The following is a 20,032-nucleotide window of genomic DNA, read 5'->3' as shown; positions in this document are numbered from 1 at the left end:
AACTCCTGTACTCAATACTCTGACTAATAAAAGAAAGCATACCAAAAGCATATCTAAATTAAACTCCATCTGCCACCTCTCAATCCATTAGCCCACCTGATCAAGACCCTGTTGTAATCTGAGGTAAGCTTCTTTGCTGTCCACTACACCTCCAATTTTGAAGTCATGCAATCTATGAACTTACGAACTATACCTCCTCTGTTCACATCCAAATCATTTATATAAATGATGAAAAGGAGTCGACCCAGCCCCGATTCTTGTGGCAAAAATATGTTCAAAAGATCCCACAAACAGCAGTGTGATGTTGGCAATTCTTACATTTGGTACTTCTATCTGGATGCAGGGACTACAACTGTAGAATTTTGGTAAAGTCTGAAAAGGTTTTCTGCTGCACTTTTGACAGCTGAATGTGATGTTTTGTTTCCATGAAATTGGTTGAAAGATAAATGTTTGCTGGCGCACAAGAAAGAACTTCCCTCAGAAATGAAATGCTATTTGGATATTGTACTGATATCTCTGGAGTGCTTAAGGTTAAAATAACCACTTGATTTCAAGTGCTCCAGCTGAACCACAGTAACATAGTATGAACAGCACTACTCTCACCAGCATTGCCTAACGAGTCACTTGTTTATTAGGGACGTCTGAGGACGCCTTGGCAGAGAATATCCAGGAAACAGTTTTGCTTTATAGAATAAAATGATTTATTTCTGTCCTTTCTGTTTGCAGGCCACCATTTCAAGGCCCACAAAGCTGTCCTTGCTGCCTGTAGCCAGTTCTTCTGTCGATTTTTCCAGGATTTCAGGGAGGAGCCCTTGGTTGAGATTGAAGGTGAGTTTTCATAGCTACAACAACTGCTTCACAGAGATCAGCTGACTTGGTCTTTCATATTACCTCCCTGCTTGGATATCCATGAATCCAACAGGGTCTACCAGTTCAAAGTCGTCTTGAATAACTTCAGAGTTTTTGTATCCTAGCTTAACTGGAGTAATTTTATACCATGTAGATTCACAGGCAGACAGGTAGCGAAGAAGGTATTTGGAACACTTGCCTTTATTGGTCAGTGCAATGTCTATTGGAATTGGGATGCTGTACAGGACATTGGTTCGGCCACTTTTGGAATACTGCTTTCAATTCTGGTCTCCCTGCTTTAGAAAGGATGTTGTTAAAATTGAAAGGGTCAGATAAGATTTACAAAGATTTTGCTGGGATTGAAGGGTTTGAGCTGAAGGGAGAGGCTAAATAAGTTGTGGTTATTTTTCCTGGAGTGTCAGAGGTAAAGGGGTGACCTTATAGAGGCTGATAATATCATGAAGGGCATGGACAGAGTGAATAGTGAAGGACATTTTCCCAACATAGGGAAGTCTAAAACTAGAGGGTGGAGGTTTAAGATGAGAGGGGACAGATTTCAAAGGGAACTAAGGGGCAACTTTTTCATGCAGAGGGTGGCGTGTGTATGGAATGAGCTGTCAGAGGAAATAGTACAAACTGGTACAATTGCAACATTGAGAAGACATCTGGTTGGGTCATGAACAGGAAGAAACTAGAGGAATATGGACCAAATGGTGGCAAATGGGACTAGATCAATTTAGGATATCTGATCAGCATGGATAAGTTGGACTGTTTCTGTGCTGTACAGTTCTATGACTCTGACTGAAGATGTGTTGTGAAATATATTCAAGACTTGGACAGATTTTTAATCAGTAAAGGAGTCAATGTTTCTGGGGAAAAAACAGGATAGGACTATCAAATGAACCATGATCTCATTGAATGCTGGAGCAGAGTTATTGGGCTGAATGGCCTACATTTGCAGCTCCATCTTATGGTCTTAGATGGTAGTGCCGTACCAGCACAGTCACTGCTTCCATGATAGCCTGCTGAGCACAGAAGAGGGAAGCAAGTGGTGACTCGGAGGTGTGGGGTGAGGTTTGTAGGGGGTTGCTGTCAACAGCCTCCCCCCATTTCCTGATGCAGTGTTCCTTGATCAGTCCAGAATTTGTTTACTCATTTTGCATTCTAAATAAAACAGGTCCCTGATAGGCTAGATAAAGAAAGAATGTTCCTAGTTGTGGTGGTATCTTAATCTAGGAGTCCTAAAAATAGCAGAGTTATGAATAATTTCAACAAGAAATTCATCTTTCAAAGAGTGGTTAGAATATGGAATCTGCTACCACACGAAATAGTTGAGGTGAATCACACAGTTTCATTTCAGGGTAATTTGAATAAACGCATGGGAGATAAAACAGCAAGATGTGTTATTTGGGTTAGACAAAGTTGGAGGTGGGGATGTGCTTAGAATGCAGTAAGTGGCCTGAAATAGTGCAGTATTTGTGTACTCGTGTTAATAACGAACATCATGAGGACATTTCACTGTGGGGGATGAGAGAGTTAGACATGCAGCTGAGGTCTTGGGGCATGACCTGAATTCAAGTTGAGGAGAGGAGCGTTGAGGTGTTTGGCATGAGTTGAAGTTTGTGTGCTTTGGTGCCAGGGGCATAAGGAGGGAATGTTAAAGGTGCTCACCTTGGAGATAGTGACTACGTGAGTGAGGATCTCTGTAGTACTAGAGGTGCTATTTGTACAACTTCTCTCTGCAATTCATAGGCAACAGAGGTGGTGGCCTAGGAGCAACTTAACTAACAACAGCCTTGAGCTCCTAATTGCCAGTCAGGTGCTGCCCATTGTGTGTCTCTCTCCAGTGCCGGTGTCTTGAATTCATGTCAATATTTGCAACTACACAGAATTAGCAGTGTCAGTTCCCCATTTGTGAATATGCTGGTCAAAGTTCTGCTTATAGTCAAACAATACTCAGTCAATGCAGAATAAGATCAATAATAATTCATGCTTCCCACAAATACACAGCAACTGATTCTATTGAATGTGTGTTTAATGGGGACACTATCTCATGATCTCCAAATCATAGTTTGCAATTGGCCAATCGATCTTCTGGCAAAACATAAGAAATTATTGTCGGGGGCAAAATTAATGAAGTAATGACTGGCTGCTGACTCAGACTTGAAGAACAAAGAAGGAGGATTAACGGTTGGGCAGAGCATATGACTTGGTGCTTCCAGAGTATCAAGACAAGTGGAATCTTTGGATATACGTTTCAGGACCTGAAGAAGTGAACACTTCTCACGACAGTTTGATGAACCCATTAACATGATGACACTGCTCTGCTGTTGTTTCGTGTGCATGGTTTTCAAAAATGTAACTAAAGCAGATCATTTTTCCCTACTGTCCCTTGGAGAGAGAACAAGAGGTGAAGATATCCACAACAAATTAAAAAGATATAACAATGTAAGAAATAGCAGCAGGTGTAGGCCAACTGCCCCCACAAGCGTGCTCCACCATTCAACAAGATCATGGTTGATCTTTTTGTGGACTCAGTTCCATTTATCCACCCACTCGTCATAATCCTTAGTTTCTTTACTGCTCAAAAATCACTCTATCTTGGCCTTAAGAACATTTTAACGAGTTATCCTCAACTGCTTCACTGGGCAGGGAATTCCATACATTCATAACCCGTTGGGAGAAGTGTTTCTCCTCTACCCGGTCCAAAATCTGCTTCCCCCTTATATTGATGCTGTGCCCTCCAGTTCTAGAACAACCTGCCAGAACAACCTCCCAGCTTCGCTCTTATCTGTTCCCTTCATAATTTTGTTTCTACAAGATCCCACATCATTCTTCTAAATTTAATGACTATTGCCCCAGTCTACTCCATTTCTCTTCATATGCCAACCCTCTCAACTCTGGAATCAATCTAGTGCTGCTCCTGTGCACACCCTCTAGTGCTAGTAAACCCTTTATCAAGTAAGGAGACCAAAACTGTTCACAGTTGTTATGGACTAGGCCAGACCACTCAAAACATTCTTAAGCAGGCAGCCAGACCATAACTTTGCAATTTGTTTCAGTCAGTGTACATTGAAAATTACCTGGAGTAAGGTAGCTAGGTTGACTACTAGATTTTAAAACAGACCAAAATTTTTATTCACAGAAGTACACCATGAAACACAAAGAACAAAACAAAGAATGCCTACAGAACTCAGTCTATCCAAACTAGATTTAAGTATGTTGTTCCGAATATACATGACAGTCCTAATAAGCAAACTCCCTTTAAAACCATGTATAAATAAAACTCCTGCTTGCAGGTTGAAGTTGAAGGGAAGAAAGAGAGAGAGAGTTTCCACACAGCTCCCTATTGAACTCCTCACCACCTCAGGACTGTATGAAACCACTCCGCGAGAAAGCTTACCATTTCCCTTTCATTGTACAGGTCACTTCTAAAACATGACCACTTTGGCCTGAAGTCTCATCTGTTTACATATAACGAGTTATCCTCAACTGCTTCACTGGGCAGGGAATTCCATATATTCATAACCCGTTGGGAGAAGTGATTCTCCTCAACTCAGTCCTAAATCTGCTTCCCCCTTACTTTGAGGCTCTGACCTCCAGTTCTAGCTTCACCTCAAAATTGTTTCCATCTCTGTACCAAACCAGACTGACTGCAGCTCGGCCTAGTTTATTACCCCTCTGAAAAAAATGTCAAGGACAGAGTATGCTTGAGCCAAGGAACAGCTTATAGAAAAAAAAGGACTAGCTTTTGTGACATAGTACTCCAAGTGTGGCCTCACCAGCATCATATACAGCTACAGCATGACCCCCTGTTTTTAGACTCCATCCATCTAGCAATGTATGACAATATTCCATTTGCCTTCTTTATTACCTCCTGCACCTGCAAGCCAACGTTTTGTCGTTCATGCACGAGGACACCTCGGTGCAATTTTGCACCATTTAAATAATAGCCCATTTTGTTGTTATTCCTACCAATGGATGATCTCGCAGTTGCCAATATTGTACTCCATTTGCCAGACCCTTGCCCACTCACTTAACCTATCTGTGTCCCTCTGCAGACTTTCAGTGTCCTCCGCACACTTTGCTCACCACTTTGAACCTTTGAACCTTTTCAGTACACTTGGTTCTCCACTCCAAATCATCTATTTAAATTGTAAACAATTGCAGTCCCAACATTGAACCCTGAGGCACACCACTAGCCACTGATCTTCAATCAGAAAAACACCAAATTATTCCCCACTCTTTGCTTTCTGTTTGTTTACCAATCCTGTATTGGTGCTAATACATTACTTATGACATCATGCACCTTTATCTTGTGCAGTAACCTTTTCTGTTACTGCCTTGTCGAGTGCCTTCTGGAAATCCAAATACACTAGTGTCCCCATTATCCTCGCTCTGGTAATGTCCTCAAAGAACCCAAATAATTATTCAAACATGACCTGCCTTTCATGAACCCATGCTGCATCTGCCCAATGGGACAAGCTCTATCTAGATATCTTGCTACTTTTTCCTTGATGATTGATGATAGGTTAAAGCATTTTCCCCATTACAGAAATTAAGCTAATGGGCTAATTGTCTACCTAATTTTTTAAACAGTGGTGTCTCTTTTGCTGTTTTCCAATCTGCCAGAATTGCCACAGAGTCCAGCAAAATTTGGTGAATTTTCTATTCCCTCACATCTCTTTTAGTACCTTTAGCCCCATTAGCTTGCCCACTTATGCTTGCGTGTTTTTTGTGTCTTCCACTGTGAATACTGTTATGGACTAGGCCAGACCATTCAAAACATTCTTAAGCAGGCAGCCCAGACCATAACGTTGCAATTTGTTTTGGTAAGTGTACAGTGAAAATTACCTGGATTAAGTTAGCGAGACAAAAATTTATTCACAAAATTACACAATGAAGCACAAAGAACAGAATAAAGAACCCCAACAGAACTCAGTCTATCCAAACTAGACTTAACTATGCTGTTCTGCATAGACACAACACTCCCAATAAGCAAATTCTCTTGAAACACAGTTAAAAAATGGGACAGATGCTTACAGATTAAGTTAGAAGGGCAGTGAGAGAGAGAGTTTGTTTTCATACAGCTCACTGTTGAACTCCCAGCTAGTTCTGGGCTGAGCTAAACTGCTCAGCTAGAGAGCTGACCACTCTTCTTTCATTAAAGAGATCACTTCTAAAATGTGACCACTTTGGCCTGAAGTCTCATCTGTTTTACATACAAACAAAAAAGACCTCCCAATACTCTTTATTTGGTGTACCAAACCAGTCTAATCTGGTTTATTACCCCTCTGGAAAAAAAACCAAGGGTATAGTATCCTTGATAAAAGGAACTGCTTTTAGAAAACAGAAACCAGCTTTGTGACAAGTCTGACACAAAATACCTGTTCGTTAGCCATTTTCTCATTTTCCATTATTAAAACCCCCTTCTCATCCTCTAAAGGACCATTGTTTACTCTGGCCATTCTTTTTCATTTTATCTATTTGTAGAAACGTTTGCTATCTATTTTTTATATTCTGAGCTAATTTACTCTCATAATGTGTCTTACCTTTCTTTGTAGCTTTTCTCATGGCTTTCTACTGACCTTTAAAGCTTTCCCAATCCTCCAATTTCCCACCAATCTTTGCCACTTTGTATTCATTAGCTTTCAATTTGATACCCTCCTTTATTTCCTTAATTATCCATGGCTGATTATCCTTTCTCCTACAATCCTTTCTTATCATGGTATATACTTTTGCTGAGCACTGTGAAAATTGCTTTGCACGTCCTCCACTGTTTCTCAGCTGTCCCACCAGATAGTCTTTGCCCCCAGTTGACCGGAGCCAATTCCTCCTTCATCCCATCATGGTCTCCTATGTTTAAGCACAAGACACTAGTATTGGATTTTACAGTCTCACCTTCCATCTACATTTTAAATTCAACCATTCTTTGATTATTCCTTCTGAGAGGACCCCTAACTATGAGATCACAAATTATTCTTGTCTCATTTTACAGGACCAGATCTAGGATAGCTTGCTCCCTCATAAATTTCATTATATACTGTTTGAGGAAACTATCGTGGATACATTCTGTGAACTTTTCCTCAAGACTGCCTTGACCAACTTGGTTTGATCAATCAACATGTAAATTAAAATCCCCTATGATAATGCTGTCCCATTTTTGCATGCATGGTTAATTTTTGGTTTATTATTTTTGGTTCTTATTTGGTGGCCTACAGACTAGGCCTATAAGTGACTTTTTTACCCCCATTTCTAATTTTCACCTACATTGATTCAACATTTTTCTCCATTGAACCTATATCATTTCTCACTACTGCCCTGATGTCATCCTTACATATTGAAGCTACATCACCTCCCTTTCTTTCTTGTCTGTCCTTCGGAATAGTTTGATACTCCTAGATATTTAACTCCCAATCATGACTACCCTGCCACCATGTTTCTGTAATGACCACCAAATTGTACCCATTGATGATGTTTTGTGCCGTGAATTCATTTACCAAGTTTCAAATACTACCAGCATTCATGTAACGTGCCCTTATGATAATTTTTGTACCTTTTTGAATTTTAACACCTCTACCAGAAGAATTGTTTTTAAACATTCTCTCTTTTTCTGTAACTACATGGTTTCCTCTTATCTTAGTGCTACACTGCTCAGCTACTTCTTGCTTTTTATTTAGTATTTTGATTCTCTTCTTCCTTAAGCCTTCACTCACTCTGGCTAACTCAGAACCTCCCCTTAGGTTCTCATCCCCCTGCCAAACTAGTTTAAAACCCACCCAATAGCGCTAGCCAAATCACCCACAAGAATATTTGTCCCATCACTGGATGAAGACCGACCCTCTTGAACAGGCCCCAGCTTCTTCAGAAATGCTTGAGAAGTTGGTTTACATCACAACTGATAGTGCATCAGCCATGCTTGGCCCAAATTTGAGCTTCGTTGAATTTTGCAAAATGATCCTGATTTCCTCTCTTTTGTCAATTATCACTGTATTTCAGCAGCAAGTATTGGACATTTTCTCATGTAATGAAAGTTGTTGTTCAGGTTGTAAATTTGATTCGAGGAACAGCCATTCAGTACCACTTATTTAATCCCTTCATCAACGATCTGTCGCGTCTTATGATCAACTGATCCTCCGTGCTGATATGAGCTGGTTAAGTCAAGCAGTTTGACTCCATCAAGGACAAATTGGACCGCATGAGTGACACCATATCCACAAACATGCATTCCCTCCACTAAAGATGCTGAGTAGCAGCATTGTGTGCAGTGTACAACATATACTGCAGAAATTCATCAAACATCCTCACACAGCTCTTGCCAAGCCCACAACCACTTCCTTCTAGAAGGGCAAGAGCAGCAGATATTTAGAACACCATTACCTGCAGGTTTTCCTCCAAGCCACTCCCCATTCAGACTTGGAAATATAACGCTGTTCCTTCAGTGTTGCCGGATCAAAATTCTTGGGCTCCCACCCTCACGGCTTTGTGGAGCCTATCTAGACAAGGACTGCAACGGTTCAGGAAGGCAGCTTACTAACACTTTTTCCAAGGACAATTAGCAATAGATCGTAAGTGTTGACCCAACCAATTACACGCAAGTCCTATGAGTTGAAGATATGGGCAGAGAAATGGCAGATGGAGATTAATCCAGGGACGTGTGAGGTGATGCACTTTGGGAGATCAAATGTGAAGGAAAAGTGCAGAGTTAATGGTAGGATTCTGAATAGCATTGATGTACTGAAGGATCTTGGAATTCAAGCAAGTAGATAGTGTGGCAAAGAAGACATATGGCACACTTGCCTTTATTCGTCAGGGAATTGACTACAAGTGTCAGGATGTCATGTTACAGCTTTATAAAACTTTGGTTAGGCCACGCTTTGAGTATTGCATTCAATTCTGGTCGCCACCTTGAAGGATGTAGAGGCTTTGAAGAGGATGCAGAAGAGGTTTACCAGGATGCTGCCTAGATTAGAGGGTATGAAATACAAGGAGAGGCTAGAAAACCTCAGGTTGTTTTCTCTGAAGTGGCGAAGGCTGAGGGGAGACTTGATAGAAGTTTATAAAATTATGAGATGCATAGGTGGAATGTGCTGCCAGGGATGGTGGTGGAGGCTGATACAATAAGGCATTTAGGGAACTTTTAGGTGAGCATACGAATGTGCAAGGAATGTAGGGATGTGGACCAAGGACAGGCAGAAGGGATCAGTTTAATTTGTCATCATGTCCAGCGCAACATCGTGGCTGAAGGGCCTGTGCTGTATTGTTCTATGTTCTATCTGATCACATCTGTAAGACCGTAATACATAGGAGCAGAAATTAGGCCATTCAGCCCATCAAGTCTGTTTTGCCATTTGAACATAGCTGATAGGTTTCTCAACCCCATTCTCCTGGTATATTTTGTGCCCCAGCTCCTGACTATTGTTTGGAGGCCTGTATATAATTCCGACTATGATTTTTTTACCGTTGCGGTTCCTCAGTTCAACCCACACAGATTCAACTCCATCTGACCCTATTTTGTTTCTTACTATTGACTTAATTTCATTTCTTACTAATAAGGCAACCCCCACCTCCTCTGCCCATCTGCTTATCTTTTCGATAGGATGTATGTCCCTGAATATTCAACTCCCAATCCTGACCCCCCTGCAGTCTCGTCTCCGTGATGTCCATCACGTCATACCTGCCAATTTCGATCTGTGCCACAAACTAATTTACCTTATTCATTATACTGCATGCATTCAGATATAACACCTTCAGTCCTGTATTAACCATCCCTCTTCTCATTGTCATTCATTGTGCTTGAAGTGCTAAACCTTTCCAAACATTCTGTCCTATTTGTGTCTGTGCTGGAGACTTTAATAACTTCTCCTGAGTTCTGCACTCTTACCTCCTCCTTTAATTTGGGTTTTCTAATTTCCCCTTCAACTGAACACGGCCCCTCCCATTTAGTTTAAAGCTCTGTCTACACCCCGAGCTATGTGATTCGCTAGGACTCTGGTCCCAGCATGGTTCAGATGAAGACCATCCAACTGGACCAGGTCCCTTCTTCCCCAGTACTGGTGCTAATGTCCCATGAATTCAAACCCATTTCTCCCACACTAATCTTTGAGGAACGCTTAATCTTATTAACCCTGTGCCAATTAGTTTGTGGCTCAGGTAGTAATCCAGTAGTTATTATCTTTTTGGTTCTGCTTTGTAATTTAGCTCCGAGCTGTTCATACTCCTTTAGCAGAACCTCTGCCCGAGTTTTATTTACATCACTGGTACCTATATGGACCACAACCACTGGATCTTTACCCTCCCAAACCAAGTTCCTCTGCAACCCAGGTGAGATATCCCAAACCTGAGCACCAGGCAGGCAGCACAACCTTCAGGTTTGTCGAACCCGGTCCCAGTTTCTATGCCTCTAACTATATTATCCCTGATTACAACAACATTTCTCTTCTCTCCCTCCACTTGACTGGCTCCCTGCACCAAGGTGCTGTTGTCAGTTGTTTCATCCTCCCTGCAGTTCCTATTCCTGTCCACACAGGGAGCATAGCTCTTGAACCTGCTGGACAAGGATTGGGGCTGAGGCTCCTGCAACTTTACTTCCTGGATCCCTCTACCTGCCTCACTCACAGCCATACCCTCATATCCCTGATCACTGGCTGAATTTGAGTTAGTGTAGGGGTGTGCCTGTCTCCTGAAACACAGCGTTCAGTTAACTACTCTTCTCCTCCTCTCCCCCCCCCAAAAAAATTGCAATGTTTGACTCTGAGCTGGAGTTCTTCCAGCAAGCAATGTTTACTACACACATGGTCACTGGGAATGATAATGGGGTCTACCCGCTACCCTCTATCCTTATTTAATTGGTTTTGAATTTGTTTTTTAAATTTTCAACTGTTTTAATATCTCTTGCTTGTGCAAGTTGTAACCAATAATTTACAAGGTTCAGTTTAACTCCGATTCAAATTTAGCAGACTCCCTTTTAGCCAATCAAATCACACAGCCCTCTTGTCACATTGCTTTTCTGTTTTCTCAGTCAAATCTTTTTGATTCAGAAACACTTAACCTTCCCAGGCTGCTCTCCGCTCACCCCCGCTCAGCGCCTCTCTCAAGGTGAAAATCTGAGAGGTAAATTTTTAAATCACTTACCTTCCCAGGCTGCTTCCACTCAGCGGCACTCCTGAAGTGCAAGCAGCAAATCTATGAGGTAAGTTTTTATACCACTTACCTTCCCAGATTGCTCTCTGTTCACTCCTGCTCAGTGAAACTCATCCTTTACTACAGCCTGTGAATATATTCAAATTGAAACTAGGTCTGTGGTTGTATATATCTGAGGAAGTTTGCAGAGGAATTTAACAGACTATTTGAGGAATTAGGTGTGTTGACACAAGTCATCATGTCAAATTCATTGCTTCAAGTAGATATTGCTGGGTTGACTACCAAACTCTGCCGGGTGTTTGATATACAAAACAGTGGAGTTGGTATGGCGGTAGTTACTTTGCAAAATGACATGAGCACTGAAAATAAACTACATTTTCTACATTCCTTTGGAGTGGATTCAGGGTTGCACACAAATTCAAAAAGTAACGTGCAGCTTAAAAAGGTTTCCGATTATTGGTGTCGAGGGTGCTTCATGGAGGTGACGCATTGCCATATGCAATGAACTAATTTTGAAAAACTGTTTTAAGAAGCTAGAAGCTTTGGGCACCACAAGATTCAAAGCAGAAGTTGAGGTCAAGCAGGAAACTTCTGTCAAAACATTTACAATGTAGGGGGAAGGAAAAGCATTTTGCAAGTCTCCTACGGTTTCAATTAGATATCCACCAGTCACTAGAAAACTTCTTGGCTGCTCCATGATGCACTTCCCATTTCAATGATAATCATCCATACCCAATGTTGCTCAAGTTTCAAATTAAAAAGCCTATTTTATACTTATAATTTTTTTCATATCTTTAGCAGCACACTTTCACTGTCACCATCTCCACCTCCCAGAACCCTGAGGGGAACACCACCCCTGCTCACCACTCCACCCCCATTCCCCCCACTACCCCACCCACTCCAGTTACAGGTTCTGCCCCCACTCCCAGCTCTACACCCACACCAGATCCCAGCTCCCAGCCCTGCCGAGTTTTCACCATTCCCCCTGACCTCCCCCTCACTGAGGACGAACGATCAGTCCTCAGGCAAAGGGCTGACCTTCATCCCCCTCCGTCCACCCATCAATGAATTTAATATATGCCGTGACGTCGAACACTTCTTCCGTCGCCTCCACCTCTGAGCTTACTTTCACAATCAGGACTCCCGCCCACCTTCCGAGGACCCCTTCGCTCACCTCCAACACACTGCATCCACCTGGACACCCCGCGCTGGCCTATTACCTGCCCTCGACCTCTTCATTTCCAACTGCCACTGGGACATAAACCTCCTCAACCTGTCTACCCCCTCCCCCACTCCAACCTCTCACCCTCACAACGCGCAGCCCTCCAATCCCTCTGCTCCAATCCCGACCTCACCGTCAAGCCAGTGGATAAAGGGGGCGCAGTGGTAGTCTGGCGCACTGACCTCTACACTGCTGAAGCCAAACGTCAACTCGAGGACACCTCTTCCTACCGCCCCCTCGACCATGGCCCCACTCCCCATCACCAAACCATCATCTCCCAGACCATACAGAACTTCATCACCTCAGGAGATCTTCCACCCACAGGTTCCAAGCTCATAGTCCGGGAACCCCGCACTGCCCGGTTCTACCTCCTTCCCAAGATCCACAAGCCTGACCATCCTGGCCGACCCATTGTCTCAGCATGTTCCTGCCCCACTGAACTCATTTCTACCTACCTCGACACTGTCCTATCCCCCCAGTCCAGGAACTCCCCACATATGTTCGAGACACTACCCATGCCCTCCACCTCCTCCAAGACTTCCGTTTTCCTGGCCCCCAACACCTCATCTTCACCATGGATATCCAATCCCTCTACACCTCCATCCGCCATGACCAGGGCCTCCAAGCCCTCCGTTTCTTCCTCTCTCGACGTCCCAACAGTACCCTTTGCACTGACACCATCGTTTGTCTGGCCGAACTGGTCCTCACCCGAAACATTTTTTCCTTCGAATCCTCCCACTTCCTCCAGACCAAAGGGGTAGCCATGGGCACCCCTATGGGCCCTGTCTCTTTGTTGGTTACATAGAACAGTCCATCTTCTGTAATTACACCGGCACCACTCCCCACCTCTTCCTCCGCTACATTGATGACTGCATTGGCGCCACCTTGTGCTCCCGCGAGGAGGTTGAGCAATTCATCAACTTCACCAACACATTCCACCCTGACCTTAAATTTACCTAGACCATCTCTGACACCTCCTTCCCCTTCCTGGACCTCTCCATCTCCATTAATGATGACTGACTTGACACTGACATTTTTTATAAACCCACCGACTCCCACAGCTACCTGGATTACACCTCTTCCCACCCTACCTCCTGCAAAAATGCCATCCCGTATTCCCAATTCCTCCGTCTCCGCCGTATCTGCTCCCAGACAGACCAGTTCCACCACAGAACACACCAGATGGCCTCCTTCTTTAGAGACCGCAATTTCCCTTCCCACATGGTTAAAGATGCTCTCCAATGTATCTCATCCACATCCCGCACCTCGGACCCCACCCCTCCAACCGTAACAAAGACAGAACGCCCCTGGTGCTCACCTTCCACCCTACCAACCTTCGCGTAGACCAAATCATCCGCCAACATTTCCGCCACCTCCAAACGGACCCCACCACCAGGGATATATTTCCCTCCCCACCCCTTTCCGCCTTCCGCAAAGACATCCCTGGTCAGGTCCACGCCCCTCTACAACCCACCCTCCCATCCTGGCACCTTCCCCTTACACCGTAGGAATTGCAAAACCTGCGCCCACTTCCTCCCTTCACTCTAAAGGAGCCTTCCACATCCATCAAAGTTTTACCTGCACATCCACTAATATCACTTATTGTATCTGTTGCTCCCGATGCGTTCTCCTCTACATTGGGGAGACTGGACACCTCCTAGCAGAGCGCTTTAGGGAACATCTCCGGGACACCCGCACCAATCAACCAGACCGCCCTGTGGCCCAACATTTCAACTTCCCCCTCCCACTCTGCTGAGGGCATGGAGGTCCTGGGCCTCCTTCACCGCCACTCCCTCACCACCTGACGCCTGGAGGAAGAACGCCTCATCTTCCGCCTCGGAACACTTCAACCTCAGGGCATCAATGTGGGCTTCAATAGTTTCCTCATTTTCCCTTCCCCCACCTCACCCCAGTTCCAAACTTCCAGCTCAGCACTGTCCCCATGACTTGTCCTACCTGTCTATCTCCTTTTCCACCTATCCACTCCACCCTCCCAACCCCCCCCAACCTATCACCTTCATCCCCTCCCCCACTCATCTATTGTACTCTCTGCTACTTTCTCCCCACCCCACCCTCCTCTCATTTATCTCTCCACCCTTTAGGCTCTCTGCCTGTATTCCTGATGAAGGGCTTTTGCCCGAAACGTCGATTTTACTGCTTCTCGGATGCTGCCTGAACTGCTGTGCTTTTCCAGCACCACTCTAATCTAGACTCTGGTTTCCAGCATCTGCAGTCATTGTTTTTACTTTGCCCTTTCATTTCCCTAAGTTGGATCACTGTCTCAGCTACAGCCCTCAACTTTACACCTGTGTGCTTTTGACTACAGTAATGGCCATGTATTATTTTACTAGATCCATGACAAGAATTCACAAAGTCTCGTTTGAGAGCATCTTCCAAACACACAACCACTACCATCTGGAAGGACAAGGGCAACACGTACAAGGGTAAACCACCACCCGCAAGTTTTCCTCCAAGCCATTTACCATTCTGACTTAGAAATACATAATTGTTTCTTCAGTGCTACTAGGTCAAATTCCTGGAACTCCCTCATTAATAGCATCAAGGGTGTACCGAAATCAAATGGACTACTGTATCCAAGATGGCAGGCCATTCCCCTGTTTTGAAAGGCAATTTGAATGGGCAATAAATGCTGACTCAGTGAGCGACACCCAAATCCGTTGAGTATAGAATTAAAGAATAAAGTCAAATTGATTCCTGTCAGTCCTCTGGAGAGCTCCAGAGCCTATCAAGATATTTTGATTGAAAGAATCATTTATTAATGTGTGATAATGCTGGTGCCTGTGACAAATTGAGGTGAACTGAAATTCCTGTTGTGGCAAAGTTGTCATCCATTCATGCCAGTAGAATGGGAAATCCCAGAGATGGAGCCGGTGACCAGTTAGAGTCCCAGACTGGTAGGTCTAGATGAGCCGAACTTGTACATGCAGGTCATGTGACTGTGCCAATCAAATGAAAGGAAGCTATGCCCTCTTGAAGGGTGAAATCATGGGGAAGCTTTCATCACTGGATGGCTGGACCAATTCATGACCAGGCATTCACTGTTTTCTATGTGGTGAGGGTATGGCAGTTATGGTAGCAATGACATGATTGACTGCAAAATTATCTCGACCATGTTATGTGGGAGCACACACCCCAATAGATGCCCCCGATAATGTATGTGAACACAGAATGTTTTAACATCTTTTGCTGAACCTCATTTCAAATGTATTAATAGTAATAGATTAATGGAGTATAGTACGGAGCCCATAAGGAACAAGTAGGGTAAGCTGCTCACTAAGGCAAAGGGTATGCAGAGATAATAAATGAGTCCTTTGTTTCTGTCTTTACCAAATTAGAAAATGGTGACAAAGGCCTCATTGAAAATGTCGGTGTTGAGCAACTGAACAGTACAGAGATAGGTAACGATGAGGTGCTCAAAAGACTGGTGGCACTCCAGGTAGAGAAGTCACCAGGCCCGGATGGAATGCATCCTAGCTAGACAAACACCTAGCAGATGAATTTCAATGCAGAGAAACGTGAGGTAATTTGTTTTGGTCAAAGAAATATGGAGAGACGATACAGACACAATGGTACAACTTTAAGTGGAATACAAGAGCAGATTCACGTGCAAAATTCTGTGAAGGTGACCAGCCAAGTTGAAACAGTTGTTAAGAATCCTTGGGTTTACAAATAGAGGCATAGAGTATAAAAGCAAGGAAGTGATGCTACACCTCAGCAAATCATTGGTCAGACCACATTTGGAATATTGTGTCCTGTTCTGCGCACCTTATTTAAGGAAGAATGTTAAAGCCCTGGAGAGAATGCAAAGGACATTTACAAAAAATATACCAGGAATGAAGGATTTTAGATGCAAGGAATGATTAGAGAAATAGGAGCAGAGAAGATTAAGACGTGACCTTGTTGAGGTTTTAAAAATTGTGATATTCTGAAAGATATTCTGCTTCCATTAGTTGGTATGTCAGTAACTAGGGATCATAGTTTCAAGATTTATTAAAGTACCTATTCGAGATGGCTCAGGGAATCCATGATGGACTCGACCTGTAAACCTCTCTTGGTTCATCCCGGAGATTGTACTCTGTGGTAGTCTGGAATATAAAACTCTGACAGACAGTTTTGTTTAAATTATTACCTTTATTTACCAATGGTATCAATGTTACATTAAAACACAGATACCTATGAGCCAGGCTTGAGCTAAGGTTCCAAAACCATTAGCAGGGTCGTGGAATCAACCTTTACCCTTGAGAGCTCTCTTTATTGCTGCAAACAAGCTATCTACACAGAAAGTGGTATTAAAATTACAAAAAACACCACGTGTCCTTCATCAGATAAGCAGCAATAAAATTTCAAAAGTTTGCAGAGGAAGAGAAACTCACTGACAGGTCTGAGTATGCTTGACTAATTAAGCTACATACACATTCAAAGTGGGAACCCTGGATCAAGCCAGATAGTCAATTGCTTTGGCTATTACATCATAACGAGAGACTAGTGAAAAGGTCATGAGGTAACCTTGCTGAGCTAACATGTTCAGTATCATTGACCTACAAAATGGCTTTTTCTTTTAAAATCATCTTAGATTCCCAGAAAGCAAGTTGAATTTATAACATTCCAAGATCTCGAGCTCCCAGGGAAAACACAAACATTCAACCCATGACACAAGCCAGTGTTCACTCAAATCTGACTATAAAGGGTTAATTTTCTACTATCTCTTTATATACACACACACACACACACACACACATCTTCCAACTTCCTTGTTGTGTCAGTTTTTTTCCTAGCCTATAAGGGTAATGAGACATTCACATTCCACAACAGTCAAGATGAGGGAACTGAGCTTCATAAATTCTAATCTGCTCAGCGTGGGATACATGAAAATGTGTCAAGATTGTTCTATGACATGCATATTCCACTCAGCTTGTTAAGTTGCAAGTTCTTTTCCTATTGAGTTTGAGTTTTGTTAAGAGTCTGCGATATAAACAGAGATTTAGTTATCTGACACCGGATGGTGAAATATGTGTGCCTCTGGCGTGAGAAGGCGTACTGCTCCACATTCCACAAGTGAACAAGTGTTATTACCTTATTTACACTGATCCATTGACACTAAGACCAGATGAAGGGCTTTTGCCCGAAACATCGATTTTCCTGCTCCTTAGATGTTGCTTGATCTGTCATGCTTTTCCAGCACCACATTCTCAACACTAAGAACAACTGTCCCCAATTCTTCTGAACCAAGCACTTTCCTGCATTCTCTGCAGCAAATATGTCACATCTAAGGCTACACGCTTTCTCAGATTGTCAGCAAGAGAGTACAAGAAAGATGAGGAGAAGCTTCTTTACTCAGCGAGTTCTCAGAATTTGGAATGTGCTGTTTGGGAGAGTGGTAGAAGTGAATTCCATAGGAATGTTCAAAAGAGAGCTTGTTATGTATCTGAGGGCTACAGTGATAGGGCTGGAGAAGGTGATTAGCTGGGTAGCTCTTCCAGGAACAGGTACTGACACACATCAAATTGACTCTCTCTGTTCTGTAAAACTCTATGATTAATGTTGGAAAATGAAGCAAGGAGCACGTCATTGCCCTATTGTTACCCTATCAACATTTCCTCCCACCTTTGCAATGTGGTAACAGTGTGTATCATGTACCATTCCAAATCCTTGACCTGTACAACCAAAATATTCAAGGGCTGCGGATATCTGAGAGCACCACCACCTGCAGCTTTTCTCCATGAATCATACTATTCTGACTTGGATCAGTATTACTGTTTCTTAACTGTGGCTGGGTCTAAATCCTGGAACTCTTCCCCACCCACTCCACAACCTCGAGCATAGTTGGTGTACCTGCACCACCTGGACTGCAGCAGATCAAGAGGCAACTTTCTGACTGCCATTAGGCCCAGTCAGGTCCTGTGAATGAATAAAAAGCAACATGGATTATGCTGAAAATCTACTGCTTCTTATGTTGGGAAAGTCCATGGAGCCACATTGCTTTGCATGTCTGGATAAGCTACTCATGCAGTATGAAGCAAATAGGTCTGCCTGGATGACCAACATTTTTGCTGCATAGATCAGGAAAGTGGACAAAATGTATTGATGGAAGAAAAGGAAGCTTATCTCCCTGATGACCTTGAAGATACCATTGAATGCCATTTTGCTCTCACACCTGTTTCCCGAGCTGAAGCTGCAAGGGCTGTTGAGATGTTTCATGATTTTGCAGTGCAGCTTGAAAACATGGAAGACACGTTTGGCTGGATTGATGATATGGCATATATCACACTCATTCAAAGCACACTAAGCAGAATAGACTCCTAGGCTTTTCCAAAGCTAACTCCCAATATTTTTCAGTATCTTTTTCCTATTCTGTCTTGTCCAGTCTTTGTAAATTGTAAACACATTGAGAAATAAAAACATTTTTAATGCATTTGTTAAGTTACTGAATTTTCATTTTCTTTGACACAGCATATTGGTAGGCAAGTTGGCTTACCTATCTATCCTGAAGCTCTGTCCACACTGATTATCAAGTATTGATTTATGTGCTATTTTACTTTGCATAGTAAGCCTATTACATATTTAAAATGAAGGTAATCATTTTTAAAAATCCATCTTAAGTTTAAAAACTAAAACGAGATATAAAACTGTCTCTCAGATAAATCTATCCCATTTGAAATTGTCTTCACATTTGCAGTAAGTCATCAAAGGTGACTTTCCTGAAGCACTATGTTTATGTTAGCCTGGGGCCAATTGTTCAATCTTATCTTTGATAGCATGCAGCCAGAGACATGATCCCCACAAGCATGGATACAGATATCTTTCATTACCCACACTGAAGCAGCATGAAATATTAATACCTCGCATGGGTAATTATTACACCTAGCTAAATTTGTACTCATTGGAGTTTAGAACAATGAGAGGAGACCTGATTGAAATTTATAATATTCTTAGAGGGTTTGATAGAGCAGATGCAGAGGGAAAGTAGAACCAGAAGGCATAATGATAGAGAAAGGGTCACCCTTTTCGAACAGAGATGAGGAGGAATGCTTTTTCTCAGAGTATGGTGAATTTGTGGAGTTCTTTAAAGCAGAAGACAGTGGAACCTGGGTCATTAAGTATATCCAAGAGAGATTTTTTAAAAACTTCATTAAGGGAATCAATGATTTTGGGGAAAAGGCAGGAAAGTGGATTTGAGGATTATGTGATCAGCCGTGATCTCATTGAATGGTGAAGTGCACTTGATAATCCAAATGGCCGCCTTCTGCTGTTTCATCTTATGGTCTAAACCACAACTATTTATTAGAAAGTAAATTCAATCATACATAGCTTTACTTGTCTATAATTCCACTGAGTTTATGAATGCAGGTTGTTTGCTGGGGGACACAGTTTTGAGGCTTGGCGATTGAGGTTAAACAGGTTGCATTGAGACTTGTTGCGAATCAGTGTCGATGTTGCTGGACTGTCTTTTTGACAACTGAATGTTCTCTTACCTCAGGAGTGAGTAACCTTGCATTCCGACATCTGATTGAGTTTACTTATACTGCCAAGCTGATGTTACTGCAGGAGGAAGAGGCAAGTGATGTATGGAAAGCAGCAGAATACTTGCAGATGGAAGAGGCGATGAAAGCACTCAACAACCGGTAACAAATCACTTCTGTAATTTTGTGTGTTCCTTAATATTAGATCGGAACATTTTTAAATAGTTGCTATTTGAAAGCTATAGTAACTGATTGAAATTTGAGGCATTGGCAAAATCCTTTGTAGAATGATAGGTCACTTACCTTCTGTGCTCTATCGTGTCCTTTCTGCTGACAG

At 42.8% G+C, this 20,032-nt stretch overlaps 1 protein-coding gene across 2 annotated transcripts in view; it reads left to right on the top strand.

The window, feature by feature from the left end:
- Positions 1-20,032, top strand: part of znf131 (zinc finger protein 131) — a 34,097-nt gene that overhangs the window by 8,269 nt on the left and 5,796 nt on the right. For both annotated transcript variants that reach the window (XM_072593546.1, XM_072593537.1), the window contains exons 3-4: positions 727-828; positions 19,713-19,857. In XM_072593546.1, the coding sequence (XP_072449647.1) occupies positions 727-828; positions 19,713-19,857 (247 nt within the window). The remainder of the gene's footprint in view (positions 1-726; positions 829-19,712; positions 19,858-20,032) is intronic.

This window comes from Chiloscyllium punctatum, chromosome 2, assembly GCF_047496795.1.
Source record: "Chiloscyllium punctatum isolate Juve2018m chromosome 2, sChiPun1.3, whole genome shotgun sequence".
Taxonomy (NCBI): Eukaryota; Metazoa; Chordata; class Chondrichthyes; order Orectolobiformes; family Hemiscylliidae; genus Chiloscyllium; species Chiloscyllium punctatum.
Note: the sequence above shows the minus strand (reverse complement) of the source record. Positions and strands in the feature narration are given on the sequence as shown.